Source organism: Triturus cristatus, chromosome 6 (assembly GCF_964204655.1).
Source record: "Triturus cristatus chromosome 6, aTriCri1.1, whole genome shotgun sequence".
NCBI lineage: Eukaryota > Metazoa > Chordata > Amphibia > Caudata > Salamandridae > Triturus > Triturus cristatus.
Window position 1 is genome coordinate 1,149,065,355 of NC_140589.1, and position 22,137 is coordinate 1,149,087,491.

The 22,137-nt window shown below is 48.2% G+C and overlaps 1 protein-coding gene across 8 annotated transcripts in view; it reads right to left on the minus strand.

Moving 5' to 3' along the window:
* The window catches only part of MAP4K3 (mitogen-activated protein kinase kinase kinase kinase 3), a 1,115,786-nt gene that overhangs the window by 773,608 nt on the left and 320,041 nt on the right, over positions 1–22,137 (minus strand). For all 8 annotated transcript variants that reach the window (XM_085612074.1, XM_085612073.1, XM_085612071.1 and 5 more), the window contains exon 12: positions 3,698–3,808. In XM_085612074.1, coding sequence (XP_085468200.1) covers positions 3,698–3,808 — 111 coding nt within the window. The remainder of the gene's footprint in view (positions 1–3,697; positions 3,809–22,137) is intronic.

Genomic DNA, 22,137 nt, shown 5'->3' on the forward strand with positions numbered 1-22,137 from the left:
CATTTGAATAATCAAGCCTGGAACAAATCAGAGCTTGTACTGTCAGCTTCCTGTGGGCTAAAGGGAGCAAAGGAAGGAATTTACACATCATTTTTAGCAGACCAAAACAGGTACCCGTGAGACCTGTGATCTGTGTTTTCAAAGCCAGGGTGTTATCGATTTTGACCCCAAGGTTTTTAGCGACCAAAGAGGAAGAGGAAGGGGGGGACATGCAAACCGGCCACCATTCCTGCCAGGGCGGTTCTGCCTGACAGCCGAAGAAGAGCACCTCGGATTTATCAGGGTTGCACTTGAGGCTGCTCCGCTGAAACCAGTTGAAGACAGCCCCAAGACAGCCCCAAGGCAACCACGGATGCTCTCCCCGTCGAACTCCATGCCCTTCTTGCAGGTGAAGAGGAGCTGGGTGTCGTCAGCGTATGATATGATCTGGGCACCCATCGACTCCGCCAGTACCGCCAATGGAGTCATGAAGATGTTAAAAAGGGTCGGGCTCAGCACCGACCCTTGTGGGACTCAGACATCCATAGGCGGCACCTTGGCGGAGTACGGGGGGGGGCCCAGACCACTTGTCGACGACCCGCTAGGTAAGATCTCAGCCAGCTCAACACCGTCCCTCTGAGACCGATCTCGTGAAGTCTTCTCAAGAGGGCCTCATGCGGGACGGTGTCGAAGGCCGCCGACAGATCCAACATCACCAGCATTGCTCTTCCACCTGTGTCGAGGACTTCCTTAATGGCTTCATTAACTTCCAAAAGAGCGGTCTCAGTGCTCAAGTTGGAGCGGAAGCCAGATTGGGTGGAGTGGAGTAACCCATGGTCTTCAAGGAAGGAAGAAAGCACAGAGTGGACGTGCTTCTCGACGATCTTAGCCAAACTGGGCAGGAGAGAAATGGGCCTATAGTTAGCATGTATCTCTGGGTCAAGGCCTGGTTTTTTTCCTTCTTCCAGGCTGGCGGAACAATGCCGCAGGACAAAGATAGGTTCAAAACAGGAGAAATTAAGGAATTCAGAGTCTTGGCAGTCCTGGCTAAAAAGCTCGCCGGGCATGGGTCAAGCGGAGAGCCAGATTTAATCCTGAGTAAAAGATCCAGAGAATTAGATTCCAATAAAGGAGGAAACTCCGATAGAATGGGGCAGGAATCAGAAGGTAAAGTCGTCAGATTGGAGTCATGCAATGATGCATTTGGGGCAGCTGGTGGAAAAGATTCTTGAATCAATTTGATTTTCGTATTAAAGAAGATGGCCAGCTCCTTTACCCAAGATTCGGAGAACTTATGCTGGACTATGCTAGATTTGGGAGAGATAAACTCTTTGACAATGGTAAAAATTTCTTTACTGGAATTTGACGCAGACTCAATTCTATTTGCAAAATAGTTCTTTTTGGCCTCAAGAATGTCAGAGTGGTAAGATTTAATAGATAGTTTATAGGCGGACTTAGCTTCTTGGTCATATTGCTTCCGCCAGAGTCTTTCGGCTAACTTACAGTTACGCCGTGCCAGAGCAAGTGACTTAGAGAACCAAGGAGCCGAACTGCGCTTGACAGATGAAGAGGGGGTAGAAAGAGGAGCAAGATCATCAAGCCTTTCAACTAACCATTCCTGGAAAGTTTCAAGGTCCCTCTCCAGATGGCCGGATAGGATACAGGGATATTCGTGAAGCGCTTGAGCAAGATTCTCAGGGGTAATTTTATGCAAAGGTCTTCTGGGGTGCCTAAGGTGGTCTGAGGTAATATAAGATGTTTTACTTCTGCCCTGAATTAAAAAACTAATCAAAGAATGGTCAGACCAGAGAACAGGGGTGGGATGGGACATAATAAGGGGAAAGGTGGAGAACACTTGGTCAAGCGTGTGACCCTTATCATGAGTCGCACTTGAGATGTAAGGAGTTAGACCAAGAGGAACAGTGATGTCCTTGATTTTGACCGCTTCACTGTCCAACTCAACGTCCATATGGATGTTAAAGTCCCCTAACATTATGCAGTTTTCCACCTTCAAGCAAAGAGCAGTGATAGCAGATTGAAGGTCATCGAAGAAGGAACCCCGCAGACCCGGAGGTCTGTAGACAAGAAGCCCAGAAAAAGATTGATGCGGGGAGAGTGCAATGGAAAAGGCGAGGGATTCGCAGCCAGAAATAGGCAGAGATGGAATAATTGTGCAGGCAAAAGATCTTAGAACTGCAAGTGCAACACCACCACCTTTACCCACTGTCCTATCCTGTCTGTAAACAATATAATCTGGCGGAAAGGCTGCCGCGATGTCAGGATTAGACGACTCGCAGAGCCATGTTTCTGTGAGCAAGAGACAGAGTGGATTCTCAGAGGTAAGTAGCTCAAAGATGTCCAAAGCGTGCCTATGTAATGAACGGGTGTTAAGCAATAAGCACTTAAACTGTTTAGGAGGGAGTGGACGGGAACCCTCAGAAGCCCGGTATATGTTGGGATACCATCCACAACCTGGACAGCAGCATTTACCTTTGAATCGGCCAGGAAAGACATACCGACAGGTAGCGGTATTAAGGTTAAATGAGAGTAGATCCGCTGCAGAGTAAGTAAGCCTATGGCCAGAGCCTGCCGCCGCGCCGTCCGCTGCCGTGTCGCGGACGGGCGCAGACGGGCAGGACTCTGGCACGACTCCGGCGCAGGTCCGGCGCGTCCGCTGGTCGCGTCCGCTGCGCGGAGCCATCACTGTCTGTGTTTATAATGCTATCAATGGCCTCCCCAACCCAACCCGACCCAAGATGGCCGCCAAAACCGGCGCCCGGTGCTCTCAGCCGAGAGCGAGCCCCGGAGCAGCAGGGACGGGTAAGAATGGATTCTGGGTGCAGCTGGGCGCTGGGGGATCTCAACACACCTCTAGGATCAGGTGTGGAGAATGACAGATGGCGAGTACAAACGCTGTTAAAAACAGATTAAAATAAAGGGAAAGACAGAAGACCTCCCGGCTTCCGCCTCAGGAGGGAAAAGGTGCGTCCGGTGTCAGATTTTGAAATGAAGCCGCAAAACACTACCTATCGGCGAGCAGGGGCTATGCTAAAAAAAAATCTTCTGGATTGCACCTGGGACATTATAAAGGTGAGGAAACTGTGGTTAGAGGATTCATCAGAAATTCAAGAATTTCTATAAACAATTTTCAAAAGGCCCTCTTTTTAGATAAAGTGTAAATAAATGCATTACAAATATGTTTGAATTTTGACATGCAAGGTCCTATGTTGGCACATTGCAAACAACAGTTAGATTATGTATGCCAGTGCAAATAACAATAAAAATTCATGAAAAGGTATATGGTTGCTGGAAAGAGGAACATTTATTTATAGTTATAATTCTTCCACCATGCTCCATATGAAGACTTCAGGTAAAGAGACAGCTAGTAATCGGGGAGTTAAGGGATGTAGAAACTTGTCTACACTAAAAAGAGCACTTTAACAACAAACAGGGTGCTGGAAACCATGAAACGCTAAATTAAGTTTCTGATGGTTTAACTCCGATGACAAGTAATTTATACAGAGGTGTTGTTGTTTGACTAAAATCTGGATCGCAAAATTAACTTTTCACTGGCCACAATAAACAAAATAACGTTTTTAATAGACAATTTTATTTTCCAGGTTACTTATGAATCCTGTGATTGAATAAAATAAGTTTTGACTCAAAGGCAATATGAAAAAGTTTTGCTATTACTGCTATAAGTGTCTGGAAGTGTTACCTCCGAGTCATCGTCGTCAAAGTCGTGAAAACTTGAATGATCCGGATTATTCACTTTATCCAATAATTCTATGGCAAGGGTGCGGCTTAATGGTTGCGAAACCAAGGGATGCTGTAAGACAAAGGTCACAAATTATAAAAGCAAACGCAAAAGGTTTATCTTGCATTTTGGTAACAGTATTATTTAACACGAATATTCCTGGTCACAAACATTCCAGATTTATCATGACAGATAATTTTTATTATATTTCGAATTTAGGGTGCCGTAGCATGCCCACTGAAAACCTCTGCATTTTTGCGCAGGTTTTCTTTTATTTATACCACTCTGCTTTACCAGAGATATATCAAAAGTAAAACAAAAAAAAATCAACAGCAGTAATACGCATTTACTTTTGACTATCCAAGCAAATTATGTAAACTCACAACTAAAATCATGAGACAGGGGTTTGAAAACTATACCACAACAGGTTTTCATACGCTGAAAGAAAATATACGAAGTGTGCCATTCGGTAAACGTAATTGCCCAGTTCCTCCAAGTTGTGCTCGCATGAAGAGTATGACATTGTCATTCGGTCACCTGACGCAGACCAAATATCGTTAAAATCCCGGTTTACAATATTCTTTAGTTTGGAATGCAGCCACTTAACTATATACAAGTAAAAATGGGGCCTCCGCATTCTGTGTTAGTATACTAACACCTGAGTTTTGAGGAGAATTTGTCTTTTATATGTGCCCATGCATCCCTGATGGTGGGCATGGCTTCCCCTCCCCACGGATTATATGCGACTGAGTAAGAGTTCAGGATGCTAGCACCTTTACATAATACTCAAATCTATACAGACACAATAAAGCTCATACATGCAATAAGTATGCAATTTTAATACGTAAAGATCAAATGCTGCAAGGTAGCTGGTAGAATTTTTGTTGTTCACAGATATACATTTTTCATTATGTTTCCATGGAACACCAAACATCACCTGTCTGACTCCAGTAGGAACCAGGCCTGGGGCTTTTTCACGCTGTTGATAGCTGGAACTGTAATGAAATACATACAGAATGACCACCCATGTGATCTTCTAATAAAATCAATATCAAATGGTGTTATGATGATTTTCGTGGAAAAAGAAGCTGTGAATCACCGCAACTGTGTTGAACACCGTGATAAAGCACTGTTAGGTGGGGTGGGAAGACCACTCTTGCGAAGTATAACAAGTGTGAAAAACAAAACCTAAAAAAAAACCTCATAAATCCATTGTGTATTAGGAATTTATGTGGAATTCTACAAGGTGGAGTCCCTACTATTTTTAAATGTGTCATTGTAATTGATACTTGAGGTTTGCCAGTTTCAGTAATCACCTTCGTATACATCTATGCGAGAAGAAAGGAAAACATGCACTGGCAAAGCCAATAGATTGTGCCTTCAGGAAAGCTACTTGCTTTGTCTACATCTTTTAGCCATGTTACTCAGTAGTACAGCTGCTGTGCCACCTGGCTGAAAGATACAAAAATAACAAGCATTGGCATAGCCAATAGGTCTCACTTTTGGGACGATATAAGTGTTTAGCCATGCAACAGTTGATGTTGTTGCACCAAGGATAAAGGATATTGTGCTGCATAACGGCGAGCTGTGAACCTGATAAGTGTTAGGACAGTGCGAGGCACAGGGGGGTAAGCACGGTCAGCTTTGAACCTGATAAGTGTTAAGACAGAGCGTGGGGCAGGGGGATAAGCACGGCGAGCTTTGAAACCAATGATAAGTGTTGGGACAGAGCGGGGGGGCAGGGGGATAATCACAGTGAGCTTTGAACCTGATGATAAATGTTAGGACAGAGCGGGGGGCAGGGGGATAAACACAGCGAGCTTTGAACCGGATGATAAGTTTTAGGACAGAGCGGGGGCAGGGGGATAAGCACAGCGAGCTTTGAACCTGATGATAAGTATTAGGACAGAGCGGGGGCAGGGGGATAATCACAGCGAGATTTGAACCTGATGATAAGTGTTAGGACAGAGCAAGGGCAGAGGGGGTAAGCACGGCGAGCTTTGAACCTGATAACTGTTAGGACAGTACGGGGGGCAGGGGGATAAGCACGGCGAGCTTTGAACCTGATAAGTGTTAGGACAGAGCAGGAGCAGAGGGGGTAAGCACGGCGAGCTTTGAACATGGTGATAAGTGTTAGGACAGAGCGGGGGCAGGGGGGGGTAAGTACGGCAAGCTTTGAACCGGATGATAAATGTTATGAAGGAGCGGGCGGGCAGAGGGGGTATGCACAGCGAGCTTTGAACATGGTGATAAGTGTTGGGACGGGGCAGAGGGGGTAAGCACGGCGAGCTTTGAACCAGATGATAAGTGTTAGGACAGAGCGAGTGGCAGGAGGGGTAAGCATGGCGAGCTTTGAACCAGATGATAAGTGTTAGGACAGAGCGAGTGGCAGGGGGGGGGGGGAAGCACGGCGAGCTTTGACCCTGATGATACGGTGAGCTTTGAACCAGATGATAAGTGTTAGGACGGGGGGGGGGGGGGGGGCAGAGGGGGTAAACACTACGTATTTAGGGTAAAGTGGCCGCTTCTATGACATACCTAAAGCTGCTGGCTGAGAAGCTCGCCGTGCTTTACAGTGATCACTTTGACTTTTGCGGCCGCTTTGATCGCGATCACTTCCACTTTTGCGGCCGCACGCCGCTTTGCATTGCCAATAGGTCTCGCTTTTGAGACCTTATAAGTATTTAGTTATGCAACTGTTGCATGGCTAAACACTTATAAGGTCCCAAAGGCGAGACCTATTAACTATGCCAATGCTTGTTTTTTTATTGCTGGAGACAGGAGGTAACACAGGAAGGGAGGGTGGGGCAGCACAGTGGGGGGGGAAGCTCTATCACACAACCAGTGCTGGCTGTGTCATAGGGAGGTGGAAGGGAAGAGCTGGGCAATGGACAATAACAGAAGGGTAGGTTTAGGCAAGCAATAATACTGACAACAATAAAAGAAGGGAGGGCAGGTGGGGGCAGCACCATCGAGAATGGAGGAAAACGGGTGTGGAGAAGCACACTTGACTACACGCTGCTCCTGAGGCGGAAAGCCGAGAGACTGCTTCGTTTTAAAACTGTTAAAATTGTTTGCTGTATTTTAACTTCACTTACCCCCAGTCACTTGGCTCTGTTCACGGGATAATTTACTCGCCACTTGCAGGCGTGGGACGCTGTTTCAGCGCCACGCTCGAGCTTCACGCCACGCCCACCGCCTCATCCCCCATCACAAATGTGCTTCCCCCGGAAGCGCAGCGGACGAGCGCAGCGGGTGCGCCGTTTGCGCGCCGAAGGCGCGCCTAAGGAAAGCCCGTCTGCACCCGTCCGCGACCGACCGAGGCCAGAGGCCAGTCACTCTGCCTCTCCCATCCAATATTCCCGCTTGCAACGGACCGATCTTCAAGGCAAGTGGCCACTACCTGCTGTCACCACAGCCCGAATCACCAGTCTTGGACTATTGACTTCTCATAACCAATTTCACACCAATACCGTGTCCTCGTCTTCGACTAACCACCCTTCAACCCTGCCTCTAACTGGCCCTCTCCCCACAGTTGTAACTGCTATGTATCTCAATACCAGATCGGCAGTCAAACATCAGCTCGATCTCTTCACCTTACTCGAATCTCACAAACCCGATCTACTATTCCTCACCGAGACTTGGTTTTCGGACAGCTCTCTCCCCTCCCTGCTGGCAATACTCCCCCCATCTTACTATGCTATCCGAGCCGACCGTTCTTCCGGTAGGCCTGGTGGAGGGGTTGCCCTGATCTCCCGTAAAGAATTCACGTTTCAACCTCTAGTCTCCCCTTCCCTGGGAACATCAGACTGTTTAGTTGTCCGCTCACTTTCTCTTACTCCCCCACTCACGTGCGTCCTTATTTACCGACCCCCGTCCCCCCCTCAAACGTTTCTCCCCAACTTCCAAGACCTAATGGCGACTCTGGTAGTCAACCACTCTTCCATTATAGTCTTGGGAGACTTTAACTTCTGGCCCTCTGACCCTGCGGAAATCGCAACTTCCAAAGAGTTTTCAGACTCCCTTCAGTCGCTCAACTTCACTTCAGTCGTCAATGCCCCTACGCACATATTGGGACACATCCTTGACCAAATCTGGCACCGTGATTGCCCGGTCACATCACTTTCTATTTCCCCGTGTCTTTGGTCAGATCATTCTCTGATCACTTTTTCTCTATCCCCCCTCTCATTACCCAAGTCCACTCCTGCGAGAAACATCTGGGCACGATCATGGAACCGCGTTGATGTCGAGGCTTTATCTACCACCCTCTCCTCTTCCAGCCCCGACCTTACCGGGCTGCACTCTTCTGGACAAGCAGAAGCCATCAGCAGCTGGCTGCGGGCTGGCTGCGATACCATCGCTCCTTTAAAGCGCATCTCGTCTAAACGCCCCAAAGATGCTAACCGATGGTTCTCTGACGATCTGAAGACCCAAAAACTTAATCTCCGCCAAGCGGAACGCCAGTGGAGGCGGAACTACTGTCCTGTTTTTAAAACCCGCTACACTGCCCTTCTAGTACAATACAAGAAATCCATACTGGAAACCAAAAAAACTTACTTTTCATCCAAAACCCAGCTCGCGGAGAACCGGCCAAGAGAAAAATATTCTCCATCGTTCAAGATCTTGCTTATTCCGATAGAGCCTCACTCAAACCTTCCCCATCACAACCACTATGCGATTCCCTCAACTCCTTCTTCCTCGACAAAATCAGTAAGATTAAAGCTAAGATCCCCCCCCCCCTTCCCCGGCTTTCACTGACCCTTGCTGTCCTCCAGCTACAGCACGTCTTGACACAATTCCTCCCCTCACGAACGATTCACTCTCCTCTATTCTTCCGCTGGTTAAATCCGGCTCCCCGTTGGACCCCTGCCCTGCTTATATTTTGAAGCAGATCTACTCTCACTGCCCCTCACCGCCCCTTACGCTTCTCAACAGCTCGCTGTCCCAGGGTATTGTTACCCCTGCACTCAAATCGGCAGTGATCGTTCCGGTCTTAAAAAAACCTGGGGCGGACCCTTCGGATCCAGCCAACTACCACCCAATCTCTCTTCTGCCTTTCTTGGCAAAGGTACTGGAACGTCATGTAGTCAAAACCTTGAGTGAGTTTGTGGAAAGAAATAGTGTCTTGGCTTCGAGACAGGCCGGTTTCCGCCCAGCTCATTCAACTGAGTCTGTAATTATATCTGTCCTGGATAACCTACGACAGGGAATGGACACTAATCAACCACAGGCCCTGGTCCTTTTGGATCTTTCCGCCGCATTCGACACGGTGGACCATACCATCTTACTCTCACGTGTCGAGGCGGCGGGAATCGGAGGGACGGCCCTGTTATGGCTATCCTCCTTCTTGAGCGGTCGGACTCAGGCGGTTCGCCTGGGTGAGTACTCAGCTGATTTTCGGCCCATCCAGTGCGGGGTCTCCCAAGGATCCTCTTTGTCCCCCCTTTTATTTAACCTTTACATTGCCCCCCTTATTTTTGCTTTACAGCAGCTGGAGGTCTCTGTGTACAACTACGCAGACGATCTCCAGCTCATCTTTTCCCTCTCTTCCTCCCCCGAGTCAATATCTAATTTTCAGTTTATCATGACTTTTATCCAGGACTGGATGAACTTCAACCACCTGAAACTCAATCCCGATAAAACGGAATTGGTGTTGACAGGTGGTTGCTCCAGTCCCTGGTCCTCTTCCTTTTGGCCCTCTTTCTTAGGCTCCCCACCCATTCCTGTCCCCTCCGTCAAAACTCTTGGGTTTAAAATTAACAATCAACTCTCCCTACACTCTCAAGTCTCTGCCGTCGTATCCTCAGCCTTCCTCTCCCTCAGGACAATTCGTAAAGTCTCACGATTCTTTTCCTCTGATGCGCTCAAGCTAATACTTCTGGCCATGGTAACATCTCGCCTAGATTACGGCAATGCCCTTTATCACGGCATGCCTGAATACCTCATGAGGCGTCTCCAATTGGTCCAAAACCAAGCCAATCGGCTGGTCTTTAATTTACTAAAATCACACCACGTTACACCCCTCCTTGTCTCCCTGCACTGGCTCCCTGTCCGGCAGCGCGCCTTATTCAAGCTTGCCTGTACCATCTTTAAAGCCCGGACAGGCTCTGCCCCTTCTTTCATTAACACAGCCATTCAAGACTACATTCCATCGAGAGAACTCCGTTCTTCTTCCCACCACCTCCTCGTGGTCCCTCGCTTCAAACGGAAGAAGTGGGGGGGCTCCAAATTTTCGACCACGGCCCCAGCTTTTTGGAACTCCCTTCCAATCTACCTGAGAACCTGCTCCCAGTACCCTCTGTTCCGTAAAGGCCTCAAGACCTTTCTCTTTATCCAAGCCTTCCCCTCTTGAACGGTCACTTCCCCATACCTTCCTGCCCCCTGAGTAGTAGTAGCCATTTAGCGCCAAGAAACCGCTAGGTGTATGAGCGCTCTACAAAACCCTTAAACTCAAACTCAAACTCAAACCCACATAAAAAGCTCAAAAAGAGTCACTCTGGTAGAGTGTTAAACACAAAAGAAAAAGTAGCAACTAAATAAATTAGCAGTGGAATGGCAAAAGTAATGCGTTAATGCTCCAGGGAAGGGACAGTCGCACAAAGAGAAAGGTAGCATGTAGCAGCCGACGTATATGAAGCCATCAAATGAAGTCAGGTAATGGTAACAATGAGCAGCCTCTAGGCCCACAGTTACAAAACAAAGGGTCTTTAAAAGATAGCGTATGCGCTGTCTAGGCGAGACTTACAAAGCATGGGAGATGGAGAGGAGATACAGAGTTCAGGTAAAGCAGTGAACATGCCAAGGGTATTTATGTAGAACTTTAAATCAGAGAGTGAGTGAAATAAATGGATCTAGGGGGCGTTTTCTGATATTGCTTTGTTTGCAAACGTGCTTACACTTTGGCCTGCAGCTATAATTATATGTCTGAACTGTGTACCAGCACGTGATGTTTTTTTTTCAAACCTACGTGTGTGTGATCCTATTGCATTATGATTCTTTTTTGGTTTGTTGCAGTACATTGAGGTGCTGGCTGCTCTTATGTTTTGTTTGCAGGTGACTGCATCCTGACTGTATCCTGCACAGCTTGCCTCATGATATACTTTAGTGTGGTAGTACCTTTCAGTCTAGTCCTGTCTAGCGGTAACAGTTAGTGGTCCTTCACATTGCAATTGGAAGTAACAGTAGGTAGCTAGTTTGCTATGAAGCACGAGGAGGATTCATGAAATACCTGTACTACTATTTGATCTGTGTAAACATATCACTTCAATGTGATGATTAGTAGCAGTACTAAACTCTCATGCAACGATTTGCTCTTCCAGTAAGACAAGTACTCTTGCCCTGCTTAAAGGACATGCTGCTAAAGCCTGAAGTGACTCACTCTCCTGACTACTTTCTGATCCGTCACTGGGTAAAACCATGTGCAGTGAAAGGGTCACACATTTTAGGACTGGAGTTAAGAAACGCGTTACTTACCTGTAACAGCAGTTATCCAGTATTGGTGTCTTTCATAGATTCACATGCCTGAATCTTTCCCCGTCGTCGAGACGGGAGCCTCCGGTACATAAAAAAGTAATGTCCTATAGACATACATAGAGAAAAATAGGCCTAAGGGCCTCCCCTTAGCCGCCTATCCTAGTCCTTATGTAAAAAGGACCAAACTCTTAGAGTCAGCCAATCAGCTATCACCTCCCTCTAGAACCTTCCTGGCAGGAGCCTCAGTCCCTCAGATTTTCGTACGCACCAAGCTAGGTAGGCGTAATACAGTTAGAGAGAGAAGTGAGTCCTTCCAGGGGAGGCGGGAGGGTTGCATGTGAATCTATGAAAGACACCAATACTGGATAACTGCTGTTACAGGTAAGTAACGCGTTTCTTATCCAGTATTAGGGGTGTCTTTCATAGATTCACATGCCTGAATCAGAGTAGTTAGCAATACATTATGCACATTTCTGATGTAACATGCCATATAGTTATTTTAGATAATACACATATTATCATAACAGTTTGAAACATTGGCATACAACAAACAGTAAAACAGTAAAGAATGTGCATACCAGGAAGGCGGGTTGTTGGAAGGCTCACCTCACTGGAACAGATGGCGGAGCACCGCCTGGCCCACTGCCGCATCCTTTGTAAGTTCGGCATCCAGGCAGTAGTGTCTGGAGAAGGTATGCGGTGACTTCCACGTCGCCGCTCTACAGATGTCCAAAATCGGCACTCCAGCGAACAGTGCTGCTGATGTGGACATCGCTCTGGTGGAGTGTGCTTCCACCCTGTCTCGCAACGGCCGTCCGGCCCCTTCATGGCAGAACGTTATTGCAGAAGAGATCCACCTTGAAATGCTCTGTTTTGTTAGTGGCATACCCAGCCTTGGTCTGCTGTAGGCCACAAATAACTGCGAAGACTTTCTGAAGGTTTTTGTCTTGTCTATATAAAACTTAAGACACCGTTTGAGATCCAGAGAATGGAGCGTCCTTTCTGCTGCCGTGGTAGGGTTTGCAAAGAAGGAGCGTAGGACCACCGGCTCGTTGAGGTGAAAGTCTGAAGGCACTTTCGGTATGAACTTGGGATTTGTCCGCAGCACCACCCTGTCCTGTTTGAACTGCATGAAGGGCTCCTGAATGGAGAGAGCTTGCAACTCGCTGACTCTCCTGGCAGATGTTAGAGCGAGTAATAGAGCCGTTTTCCATGAGATGTACTTGATGGAAGCTCGGTGGATGGGCTCAAAGGGGTGCTTCATGAGTTGGTTAAGGACCAAGTTGAGGTGCCATGTCGGTGGGACCCTTCGAGGTCTTGGAAAGGACCTATAAAGACCCTTAAGGAACTGTTTAACAAGTCTACTGGACCAGAGAGACGGGCCTTTGAAAGTCCTGGTAAAACGTGAAATTGCCGCCAGATGCACCTTTATGGATGCATGCGCTAATCCGGACTGTGCCAAGAGCAAGAGATATGGCAATATCTGTTCGGGCGTGATATGAAGTTGTCTCAGGCCCTTCTCCGAGCACCAAACGCAGAAGCGTTTCCATTTGAGAGAGTAGGTTTTGTTGGTACTGTCCACCCTCGCTTTTGCTAGCACGTCCCTGCATTCCTGCGGGATGTTCAAATGGCAGAACTCTCTGTGCTCAGGAGCCAGGCCGATAACCTGAGCGATTGGAGGTTCAGGTATTGCACCTGCCCGTTGGACATCGTCAGTAGGTTCGGGTGCTGTGTTAGACGAATCGGTGTCCTGATGGAGAGGCGATGAAGGTCCGAGAACCAGTGCTGCCTCGGCCAGTACAGGGCGATCAGAATTAGAGTACAGGGCTCCGCCTTCATCTTCCTGAGGACCCTGGGAATCATCGGGAACGGTGGAAAAGCGTACGCAAATACGCTGAACCAGCCTATGGAAAAGGCATTTCCGAGAGACTCCGGTTGGGGATGCCAACTTGCGTAGCTTGGGCATTTGGCGTTCTCCCTGGTGGCGAACAGGTCGATTCCTGGAACCCCCCACTCCGAGAATACGTGTGTTAGTGCACTCTCGTTGAGCTCCCATTCGTGGGAGAGGGATTTCTGCCTGCTTAGGGCGTCCGCAATGGTGTTGTCCTTTCCCGGGACGTAGTCCGCTCTGAGGGTGATCCCATGGAGAACAAGCCAGTTCCAGATCTTCTGCGATTCGCGCAATAGAGTGAGCGAACGCGTTCCTCCCTGCTTGTTCAGATAATGCATCGTCGTGGTGTTGTCCGTTCTGACGAGCACCTGGGAGTTCTGGATGCGTGGTAAAAAGGCCTGCAGCGCTAGATACACAGCCCTCAACTCCAGCAGATTGATATGGAGGCGTTGTTCCCGATCCGACCATTTGCCACTTACTCTGAGGTCCTGAAGGACAGCTCCCCAGCCCGCTAGAGATGCATCTGTGGTGATCACCAGTGGCGCTGCTGGGAGCAGGAACGGTAGTCCTCTCGAGAGGTTTGTGGAGTCATTCCACCACTCGAGACTCTTGGATATTTGCGGTGTTATGCTTATAATGTCTTCGAACGAACCTGTACTCTGAGTCCACTGGTTCGAGAGAGCCTCCTGCAGTGGACGCATCCGGAGCCTGCAGTGAGGGATCAGTAGTATACATGAAGACATCATTCCCAGGAGTGACTTGAAGGTGCGAACCCTCAGGGATTTCCTTGATGCCACCGTCTTGGCCAGCGATATGATCCTGTGTTTTCTTTCGTCTGAAGGAAATGCTCTCGCACATTCCGTATTTAAGGTAGCCCCGAGAAAGGTGATACTTCTCGTTGGGGACATATGTGATTTCTGAAGATTGAGTGTCAGTCCTAGATGTTGGAAAAGATTTGTACAAGCGTTGGAGGATTTGGTTGCGCCTACGGCCGTGGGCGCCTTGACCAGCCAGTCGTCTAGGTAGGGGAAAACTTGGTGACCCATTTGACGTAGGAAAGCTGCCACAGGAGAAAGGCACTTGGTGAAAATCCGCGGAGCGGATTTGAGGCCAAACGGGAGGACCTTGAACTGGTAGTGCTGTCCTGCCACTTCGAAACGTAGAAACTTTCTGTGCCCCCTGAGAATCGGGATGTGATAGTAAGCATCCTGAAGATCCAAGGATGTCATGAAATCTCATTCCTCCAGAATGCCTAGGATTTCTTGGAGCGTCACCATCCTGAACGACTGACTCTTCAGGAAAGAGTTGAGTGCTCTGAGGTCCAAGATAGGCCTCCACTTCTTTTCTTTCTTTCGTATCAGAAAGAAACGGGAGTAGAATCCTTTCTCCTTCTGAGCTGATGGAACTCGCTCGATTGCTCCCTTGCGTAACATCTCCGATATTTGGCCGAATCTGAGGAGTTGGAGCACCCAACGATCTGAGGTGATGATGCGCCAATTTTTTAGGAAATGGGTCAATTTTCCTCCAATTTGTGAAGAAGAAGATGGTAGCTGGACTGGCTGGAGTAAGCGGTCACTGGCGTCCGCCGGTGCCCCTCTTCTGATTCTTACCCTTGAAATTAGATCTTCCGTAAGATGACTGTCGACCCTGTTGATGCTTTTGCTGGTACTGGGTCTTATTCTGGAAAGAATATGAGGACTTATTCTGGAAGGATCCTCTGTAGGAGGGCTGACCTCTAGATTTGTTGCCCCGTAAGGACTGGTTCCTTGCCTGTAGGGTTCCAAGCGCTCTAGCCGTGTCCGTGTCCTTTTTAATGGCTTGTAGCGCCTCGTCTATTTTATCTCCAAATAGGTGCTGTCCGTCGAAGGGCATATCTAGCACCTTCGTCTGTACTTCCTGCCTGAACGATGTCGCCTTGAGCCATCCTTGACGGCGCAGGACTGCAGCCCCAGCCAGTTGACGAAAGCCTGTCATGGCTACATCTATGGCGCAGTCGATAATCTCGGCCGCAGAAGTCTGGCCTTCGGACAGTAGTGCCTTCACCTCATCATGAACCGCACTCGGAAGTTCTTCTAAATATGGGGCAATATCCTCCCAAAGTTGGCGGTTATAACGCCCTAAAAGGGCTACGGAATTGGCCACCTTGATGGTCATTGCCGAAGTGGTCGAAAACCTTTTGCCTATTGTGTCTAATTTTCTGCCCTCTTTGTCCGGTGGTGCTGACAGAGGCGAGGAGGGATTTCGAGAATTTTTCTGGGCTGCTTGAGTCACGACAGAATCCGGCTTCGGGTGGCCAGTCAGGCAAGCTGGTGCCGTGGACGGTGCCTTATACTTCTTATCCAGGCGCGGAACAACCGCAGGAACTGAGGCTGGCGTCAGCATCAACTTCTTTCCCTGGTCCCAGAGGAAGTCGATGATAGGGATTGATTTGGTCGTCTTCTTTGTCTGCTCTTTAAAGTCATGGAGAAAGCATTCCGTCTCCGCCGACTCCATGACCATATGGAAGCGCGTTGCAGCCCGTTCAACGAGCTTATGAAAACCACCAATATCCACAGGTGGTGAATCCGCCTGGCGCGGTTGTGGGGAAGGTGGTGAAGATGCTACATACTCCTCCTCCTCATCCTGGTCTGTTTGGTCTCCCTGGACCTCTCCCTCTTCCATCTCCTCAGCCTCCTCATCCGATGACTCTATCACCTGAGGTGGCGGCTCGTGGCAGACCTGCGTAACCGGCCGTGATTGCCTTGGGGCTGTGGATGGGGGGTTTGTAGTTGGCATTGGGACCCCTGTATCCATCCGTGGTGGTTCTGGGAAACGTTGTTTGTAATCCCTGATAAGGAACTTGAGGTCCTTAACTATTGCCAGAGGGAGGCAGACCATTGGAGTGACCTCCGTACGGACCTGTTCCTGGACGGGGCGCTCCTGCGCGCTTGAATCTTCCTGCTCCTCGTCCCTGCTTTGGCATTTGACAAACAGCTCGGAAGGGGAAGTAGCTTGCTGAAAGAGCTCCTCCTCGGACTCTTCGCTCTGCAGAATCTCCAGAGGTAAATTGGTTTGGACCTTGCTTGGAGATGTTGTTTCCGGGGTAATCTGTGGTCTGGAAAGTTTGCCAGCAGATCCTTGCACAGAAACCTCCGTGGTTTTCCGTCCCATGGACGACGACGACATTCCCGTCGATGGCTCCGTTGTCGACGGTATGGCTGTCACCAACGGGGTCCCCATCGACGATAATTTCCTCGTCGACGAAGTCTTCGTCGACGATGCGGTCATAGACGATTCAGTCGTCGTCGACGCTTTCGTCGTCGACGCTTTCGTCGTAGACGCTTTCGTCGTCGACGCTTTCGTCGTCGACGCTTTCGACGACGAAGCCTTGGTCGTCGACGATGCCTTGGTCGTCGACATCTTCGTCGACATCTTCGTCGACGATGCCTTCGTCGTCGACGCGCTCGTCACTGATATCCTCGTCGTCGACTCTTCCGTCGACGGAGGGCTCCTCATCGTCGAGGTCCTCGACGGGACTATCTTCGTCGTCGACGATGATTTAGACGACGGTTTTAAGAGTATAATAGACGAGATAGGGGTACCTGCAGACGATGACGAAGGGGTCGTCGTCGTCGACGAGCGGACCGACGCCGCTGTGGATGTGGACACGGTCGTCGTTGCTGTGGAGACATGTCCTGATGGCCTTTTTTGCGCAGAGGATGGTGTCGCAATTTTTGTGGCCGACAGAATAGGCTTCTTGAAAGTAAGAGAGACCTTGCCAGACGCTGAAGATTTCGAAGATCTTGCCTCTGAAGACGTCTTGTGTGTCTTCTTAGGAGGAGCGTCTGAGGGTCCAGGAGATGTCACTCTCGGCCTCTTCAGGGAGACTTCAGAGGTTCCGGAAAAGCTCGCCTCTGAGGACACCACACTGTCTTTGTCCTTGAGCCTGTCCAGCCAGATAAGCAGGCGGCCCTCCCTGTCTCTCAAGGTCTTATGTGGAAAAGACCTACATATTTTACAGTCCTTAGGGACGTGGTCCGGATACAGGCAATACAAGCATAGTTCATGCTTGTCGTCCACATGCAGCCTCTTCTTCCCACATGAAGAACAAGCCCTGAAAAGGGCTTTCTTCTGGGATTCAGACATGCCAGGAGTTGTAGATGAAATAAACACTCACTGCAGCAATAAGAGGCCTGAAGTAGTCAGCGTTGAAATCCTGAAGAAAAAAGTCACCAAAAAACGTGAATAATCTGCTTGAAAGAGATCCTGAGGAGAACTCAGGCTGGAGACTCCCTAGCACAACGTGCGGTAGAAAATCTGAGGGACTGAGGCTCCTGCCAGGAAGGTTCTAGAGGGAGGTGATAGCTGATTGGCTGACTCTAAGAGTTTGGTCCTTTTTACATAAGGACTAGGATAGGCGGCTAAGGGGAGGCCCTTAGGCCTATTTTTCTCTATGTATGTCTATAGAACATTACTTTTTTATGTACCGGAGGCTCCCGTCTCGACGACGGGGAAAGATTCAGGCATGTGAATCTATGAAAGACACCCCTAATACTGGATAAACAAGACCTTTCGATTTTACTAAAGTATATGTATGATATACTTACTCATAGGTAATATCAGTCAACCACCTTCATCCATTGGTCTATTGAGTTATATGCATTGTTTCCCCTCGCACTACTACATTTAGGATGGCACAGCAAGTCAGCCCACTTCCGTCATTGGCTAACTTATCTGTGAGTGGCAGCATTCAACTTTTTTACAAATAGCACATCCATACAAATAGTTAGCCCTCAGTGTCAGGGGCTACTATGGCAAAGTATGTTTTTGAAAGCAGAGAAAAAAGTCTTGCTTTTAGCCAATTATATTTTGTAGGAGAGTGGAATCTGACTAATGGTTGCCCCCAACTTTTTGCCTGGTATTTGAGTGGTTTTTGACTAGTCTGGCTGGGATCCTGCTATCCAGGACCCCAGCCTATCTGCTTTCTCCCTAAAACGGATATGAGTACTCTAGGTACAAACCTAATTGGATGCTGGGCATGCCCTACCAGTACCTTGTAGATGGTACCCTAGGTACCCAGGGCATGGGTCCCCCAGTAGGCCTACCAGGGCTGCAGCACTTATTGTGCCACCCTGGGACAGCCATACAAACTGACACCACCAGACCACTTTTGTAGTCTGGGTAAGGTGGTGCTAGCACTCCTTACAGGGATATAGGTACCCTATATCCCACCCCATTACAACACATATACTCACATAGGTCACCCCTATAGCAGGCCATGGTAATCCTACAAGGCAGGGTGCTGAGGTATGTGTGAGGGGGGACCCCCTACATGAGTAGGGCCTCTGCAACCTTCGTAAAATCGTTACTGGGTTGTTTGTAGTGTAGCCATACCATATACTCTTAACCGCATTATAAGTCTATTGCGATATCGCGATAACTTGAGAATGGCTACACAGAACCATATCGTGTTTGGTGTCAAACATGTAGGAATCATACCCCCAGTCCATCCATGGGCATGAGGGTACGATTGCCCCTTGCTAGAAGGGCGATATGGGAAAAGCGGTAGAATTTAGACACCAATTTAAAAGTGCACAAGTTTCACAAAATGGCTACTGCCCGCCACCTACACGACCCTGGCTGGCTGTTGCTGGGGAAAACCCCAGCCTCGCCAGCTGGACAATAGGGCTCCTGTGGCAGGGAGGTGCTAGCATCTCCCCAGACAGGATAATGTGGATTGGAACAGGGTAGGTGCACCAAATGTCCTTTCAGAGTTGCACGTAGGCAGCTGCAGAGACCTAATTCTGCATACACCGCTTGGAACCGGTTCAGGGCATCCTGCCCCTCTCCCAGACGGGAAACGCACAAAGGGGAGAGGGTGTAGCCACCCTTTCCCGCCTCACCACTCATTTGTGGACACTACTCTGGACACTCCCCTAATCTTGGGGATAAAGGTGAATAACGTGGCCCCAGAGCCTCAGATTAATTTGGAACTTCACAGAACCGACCTTCGACGAGCTGCTGCCCAGCTGACTGAAGAAATCTCCCTTGGGATAAAGGAGTTATCCCCATGCTTGGCAGGCACCTGAAACACTGCAAGTGACCCGGTTGGAACCTCGCTGCTCCAATGGACTTAGACGACTTCCAGCACCCTTGAGGTGGGTTTCCAGCGTATCCCAGAAGCCAGTGAGTGTGCTCAACGAGTTTGGGCACCGTGGACCGCGTGGGTGCCGAGATCCCCAATACCCCAGGACACCGGCCACCTCTTGCATAGCACACGACCCTGACCAGTGGGGAAGTTGTGCTTTGGCCAGTTATCGAGCCAACCACTCTACAGCAATTGTGCCAAAGACCAGCGCCCTAGCCCCCTCCGGTGGCCCGTGGGTGCCCTTTTACGCATGCCAAATTGCCGCCTCCCTCGGTCCCTTGTCTCTCGACTTGTGGGCCCTAGCGGAGGTCTATCTTTGAAAACAAGAGTTTCCCTGGTTGCTCCAGACCTGCTCTACAGTCTCCTCGAAGGAGACCTCTCCCAGACCTCGTGGGTCTGCACTGTAGCAGATTTGTTCATTCTTCGTGGGTTGCGGTTGCCGAGGCTTAGTGGATCCATTCCGGACACTAACACTGCAGCGACCCTCATCCGACGTGGGACTCTCTGCTTGGGGTGTATTGAGGGAGACGGGCTGGAATGATAGTTTTGTTTGAGGTGACAATTTTGATAGGTGTTGTTTTACTTGCTAAGTGATAGCCTTTTAAATGAGCGTCTCCATCCTAGCCCTGAAGAAAGGGAGGCCGCAGCGAGGGAGAGGCCCGTCATGCCTGCAACCCCCATCCTGATTAGCCCTCTCTGCAATGAAGAGTTTAAGGGATCCTTAAGGGGGAAGAGTTTGTCCCCCCTTAAGGATCTGCCAGTTCACCCCGTGCAGGGGATAATTCACATCTATGTGTGCTAGGAAAAATGTCCGGACACTCCCACCAGCGGTGCAAGCTACAAACGAGTGCACAGTGGAGCTTGTTAGATCACTATTGGGCTTTACCTTTTTTCTGTCGCCATGTGGAGGGGAGGGCGGGGGGGGATTCCTAAAACCTCCTAACGATACGGATTCTTCAGGGTGAAAGCTGCACCTCTTCCTGAACCAGAGGAAAATGTACAGACCTGGCCACCAGGGGGCATACAGAAAACATGACGGGGTAGACTGCACTTGTTCATTTTTATTTTTTGGTGTTTAATTAAAAGATCCACCACGATTTCACTGTAATTGTTTGTTTTTTTATTTTTTTTAAAAGATGTTTTTGGCCCCTACCGGGGTCGCTCTAGGTATTCCTACCCTACCCCCTTATATTTTTTTCAACTTTTTTCTTGGGTCTCAGACAAGTCAAAGTCCCAAGATGACTGCCAACACTTCCTAGTTGAAGTGTTGGCAGCCAATCAGATCTCACCACGAGTTCTGTCTGATTCGTGACCCTAGATATCTTCAAATGTTTTTCCTTTACTAACTGCAAAAACTACTGAAAGAATTTACACCAAATTACAAAAAGGTCGCTTTCTGGATCAAGGTCTACCCTTCTGTCAAATTTGGTGTAATTCCACTCAGCGGTTCTGGCTGTAGTTGTGTCTAAACTTCCTACGGGAAATTGCATGGGGAAAACGCGTTGAGGGGCGCCCTCCTTTTTCTCGACCCCCACTTGACAATCACCCCAAAACCTTCCACACAGCAGCTGAAGTGTGCTGCGTACTAGTTTTGAAAATGTTGTGAACATTCAAACGGCTTCAAAGTTATTGGCAAAACAAAAAACACAGGTCTATGGAAACTAGGTACTAACTATAACTACCTACTGGCAAGCACCAGTAGGTAATTTCACACTTTTTGTTGGTACACACAGTAAAATGCAGCACATCCATGTGGCACATCAAGTTACATACCAGTATTAGCCCACTGTCACAGTGGAGAACAGTCCTATGTTGTCAAGATCACTTTTAATCTATTTAGGATATGAAGTTACATATATAATTTAACTAAGATTAGTACAGATTATGTAAGGATATTCAGGTGTATCAGTATACAAGATTGTGACTCACAGAGCAACGATTTCCAGTTTTTAGGGGTGTCATGACCAGAGTATCCACATTCAATTATTGGTCATATACATAGTTCATAAGGAGGCTATTTTTAATTGCAAACAGCAGAAGGTCCTTTCTGTGCTTCTGTTCAGTAGGAGAGACTACTAAGATAATATCATAGTTAGTATTCCATTAAGATCAAATGTTACATATATACATTCATGAGGATCAAGGTCAGCCAAACATATGTTAGTCTTAACCCAAAAGTAGATAGTATTTATTGCTTGGTTTAGAACAACAGTTAAGGGTGAAAATTTACTTGTTCAGACATGAAGGTTGTGTCTAGAATTACACAGTTCGATGGGAAAGAATTTTATCCAGACCTTCTGTTTCTTTACTTTAAATAGATTGTTGACTCTTTTACGTACACGTGCATCTAAGATAAAGCATCCAATGCTAAATTACTTTCCTGTGCTTAATGTATAGGTCTCATTCATTGGCTATGATTTGTTTTCAGTTATTCCAATAACCTTCATAAACCGGGTGTTCGAAGCATGTTTATTTGTGGTGGTACGACATAACGTGAGAATGCGGAGTTCTCTCTCTGTGCTCATGTTAAATTCTACTGATAATTTCTGAGCAAAGAAACCTCTTTCTGAAAATAACCGTCGCCTGGTTCTGGTAAAGAATCCTGTGCATGTCTTGGGGGGGACGGGACTTAGACTGCTCGTTATTCACTCCCACGCACAGACACAATGACAATAAAAGTGATAAATCACTTCTACTCGACTAACTGCAAATCGTGCATTGTCAGTTCAATTAAAATGACTGGAAATTACTGACTGTTCAAGAACTTACAAAAAGTCGATGCGCAGGAGGGCCTTCTGATAAGAACTTTCACTGCTTGAATAAGCAACAGCGTAAAAACAATTTTGGAAACAAAAAGCGCCGCTTGGAGAAGGTATGTTTTTGAGAAGGTGGGGGTAACTGCATATAATG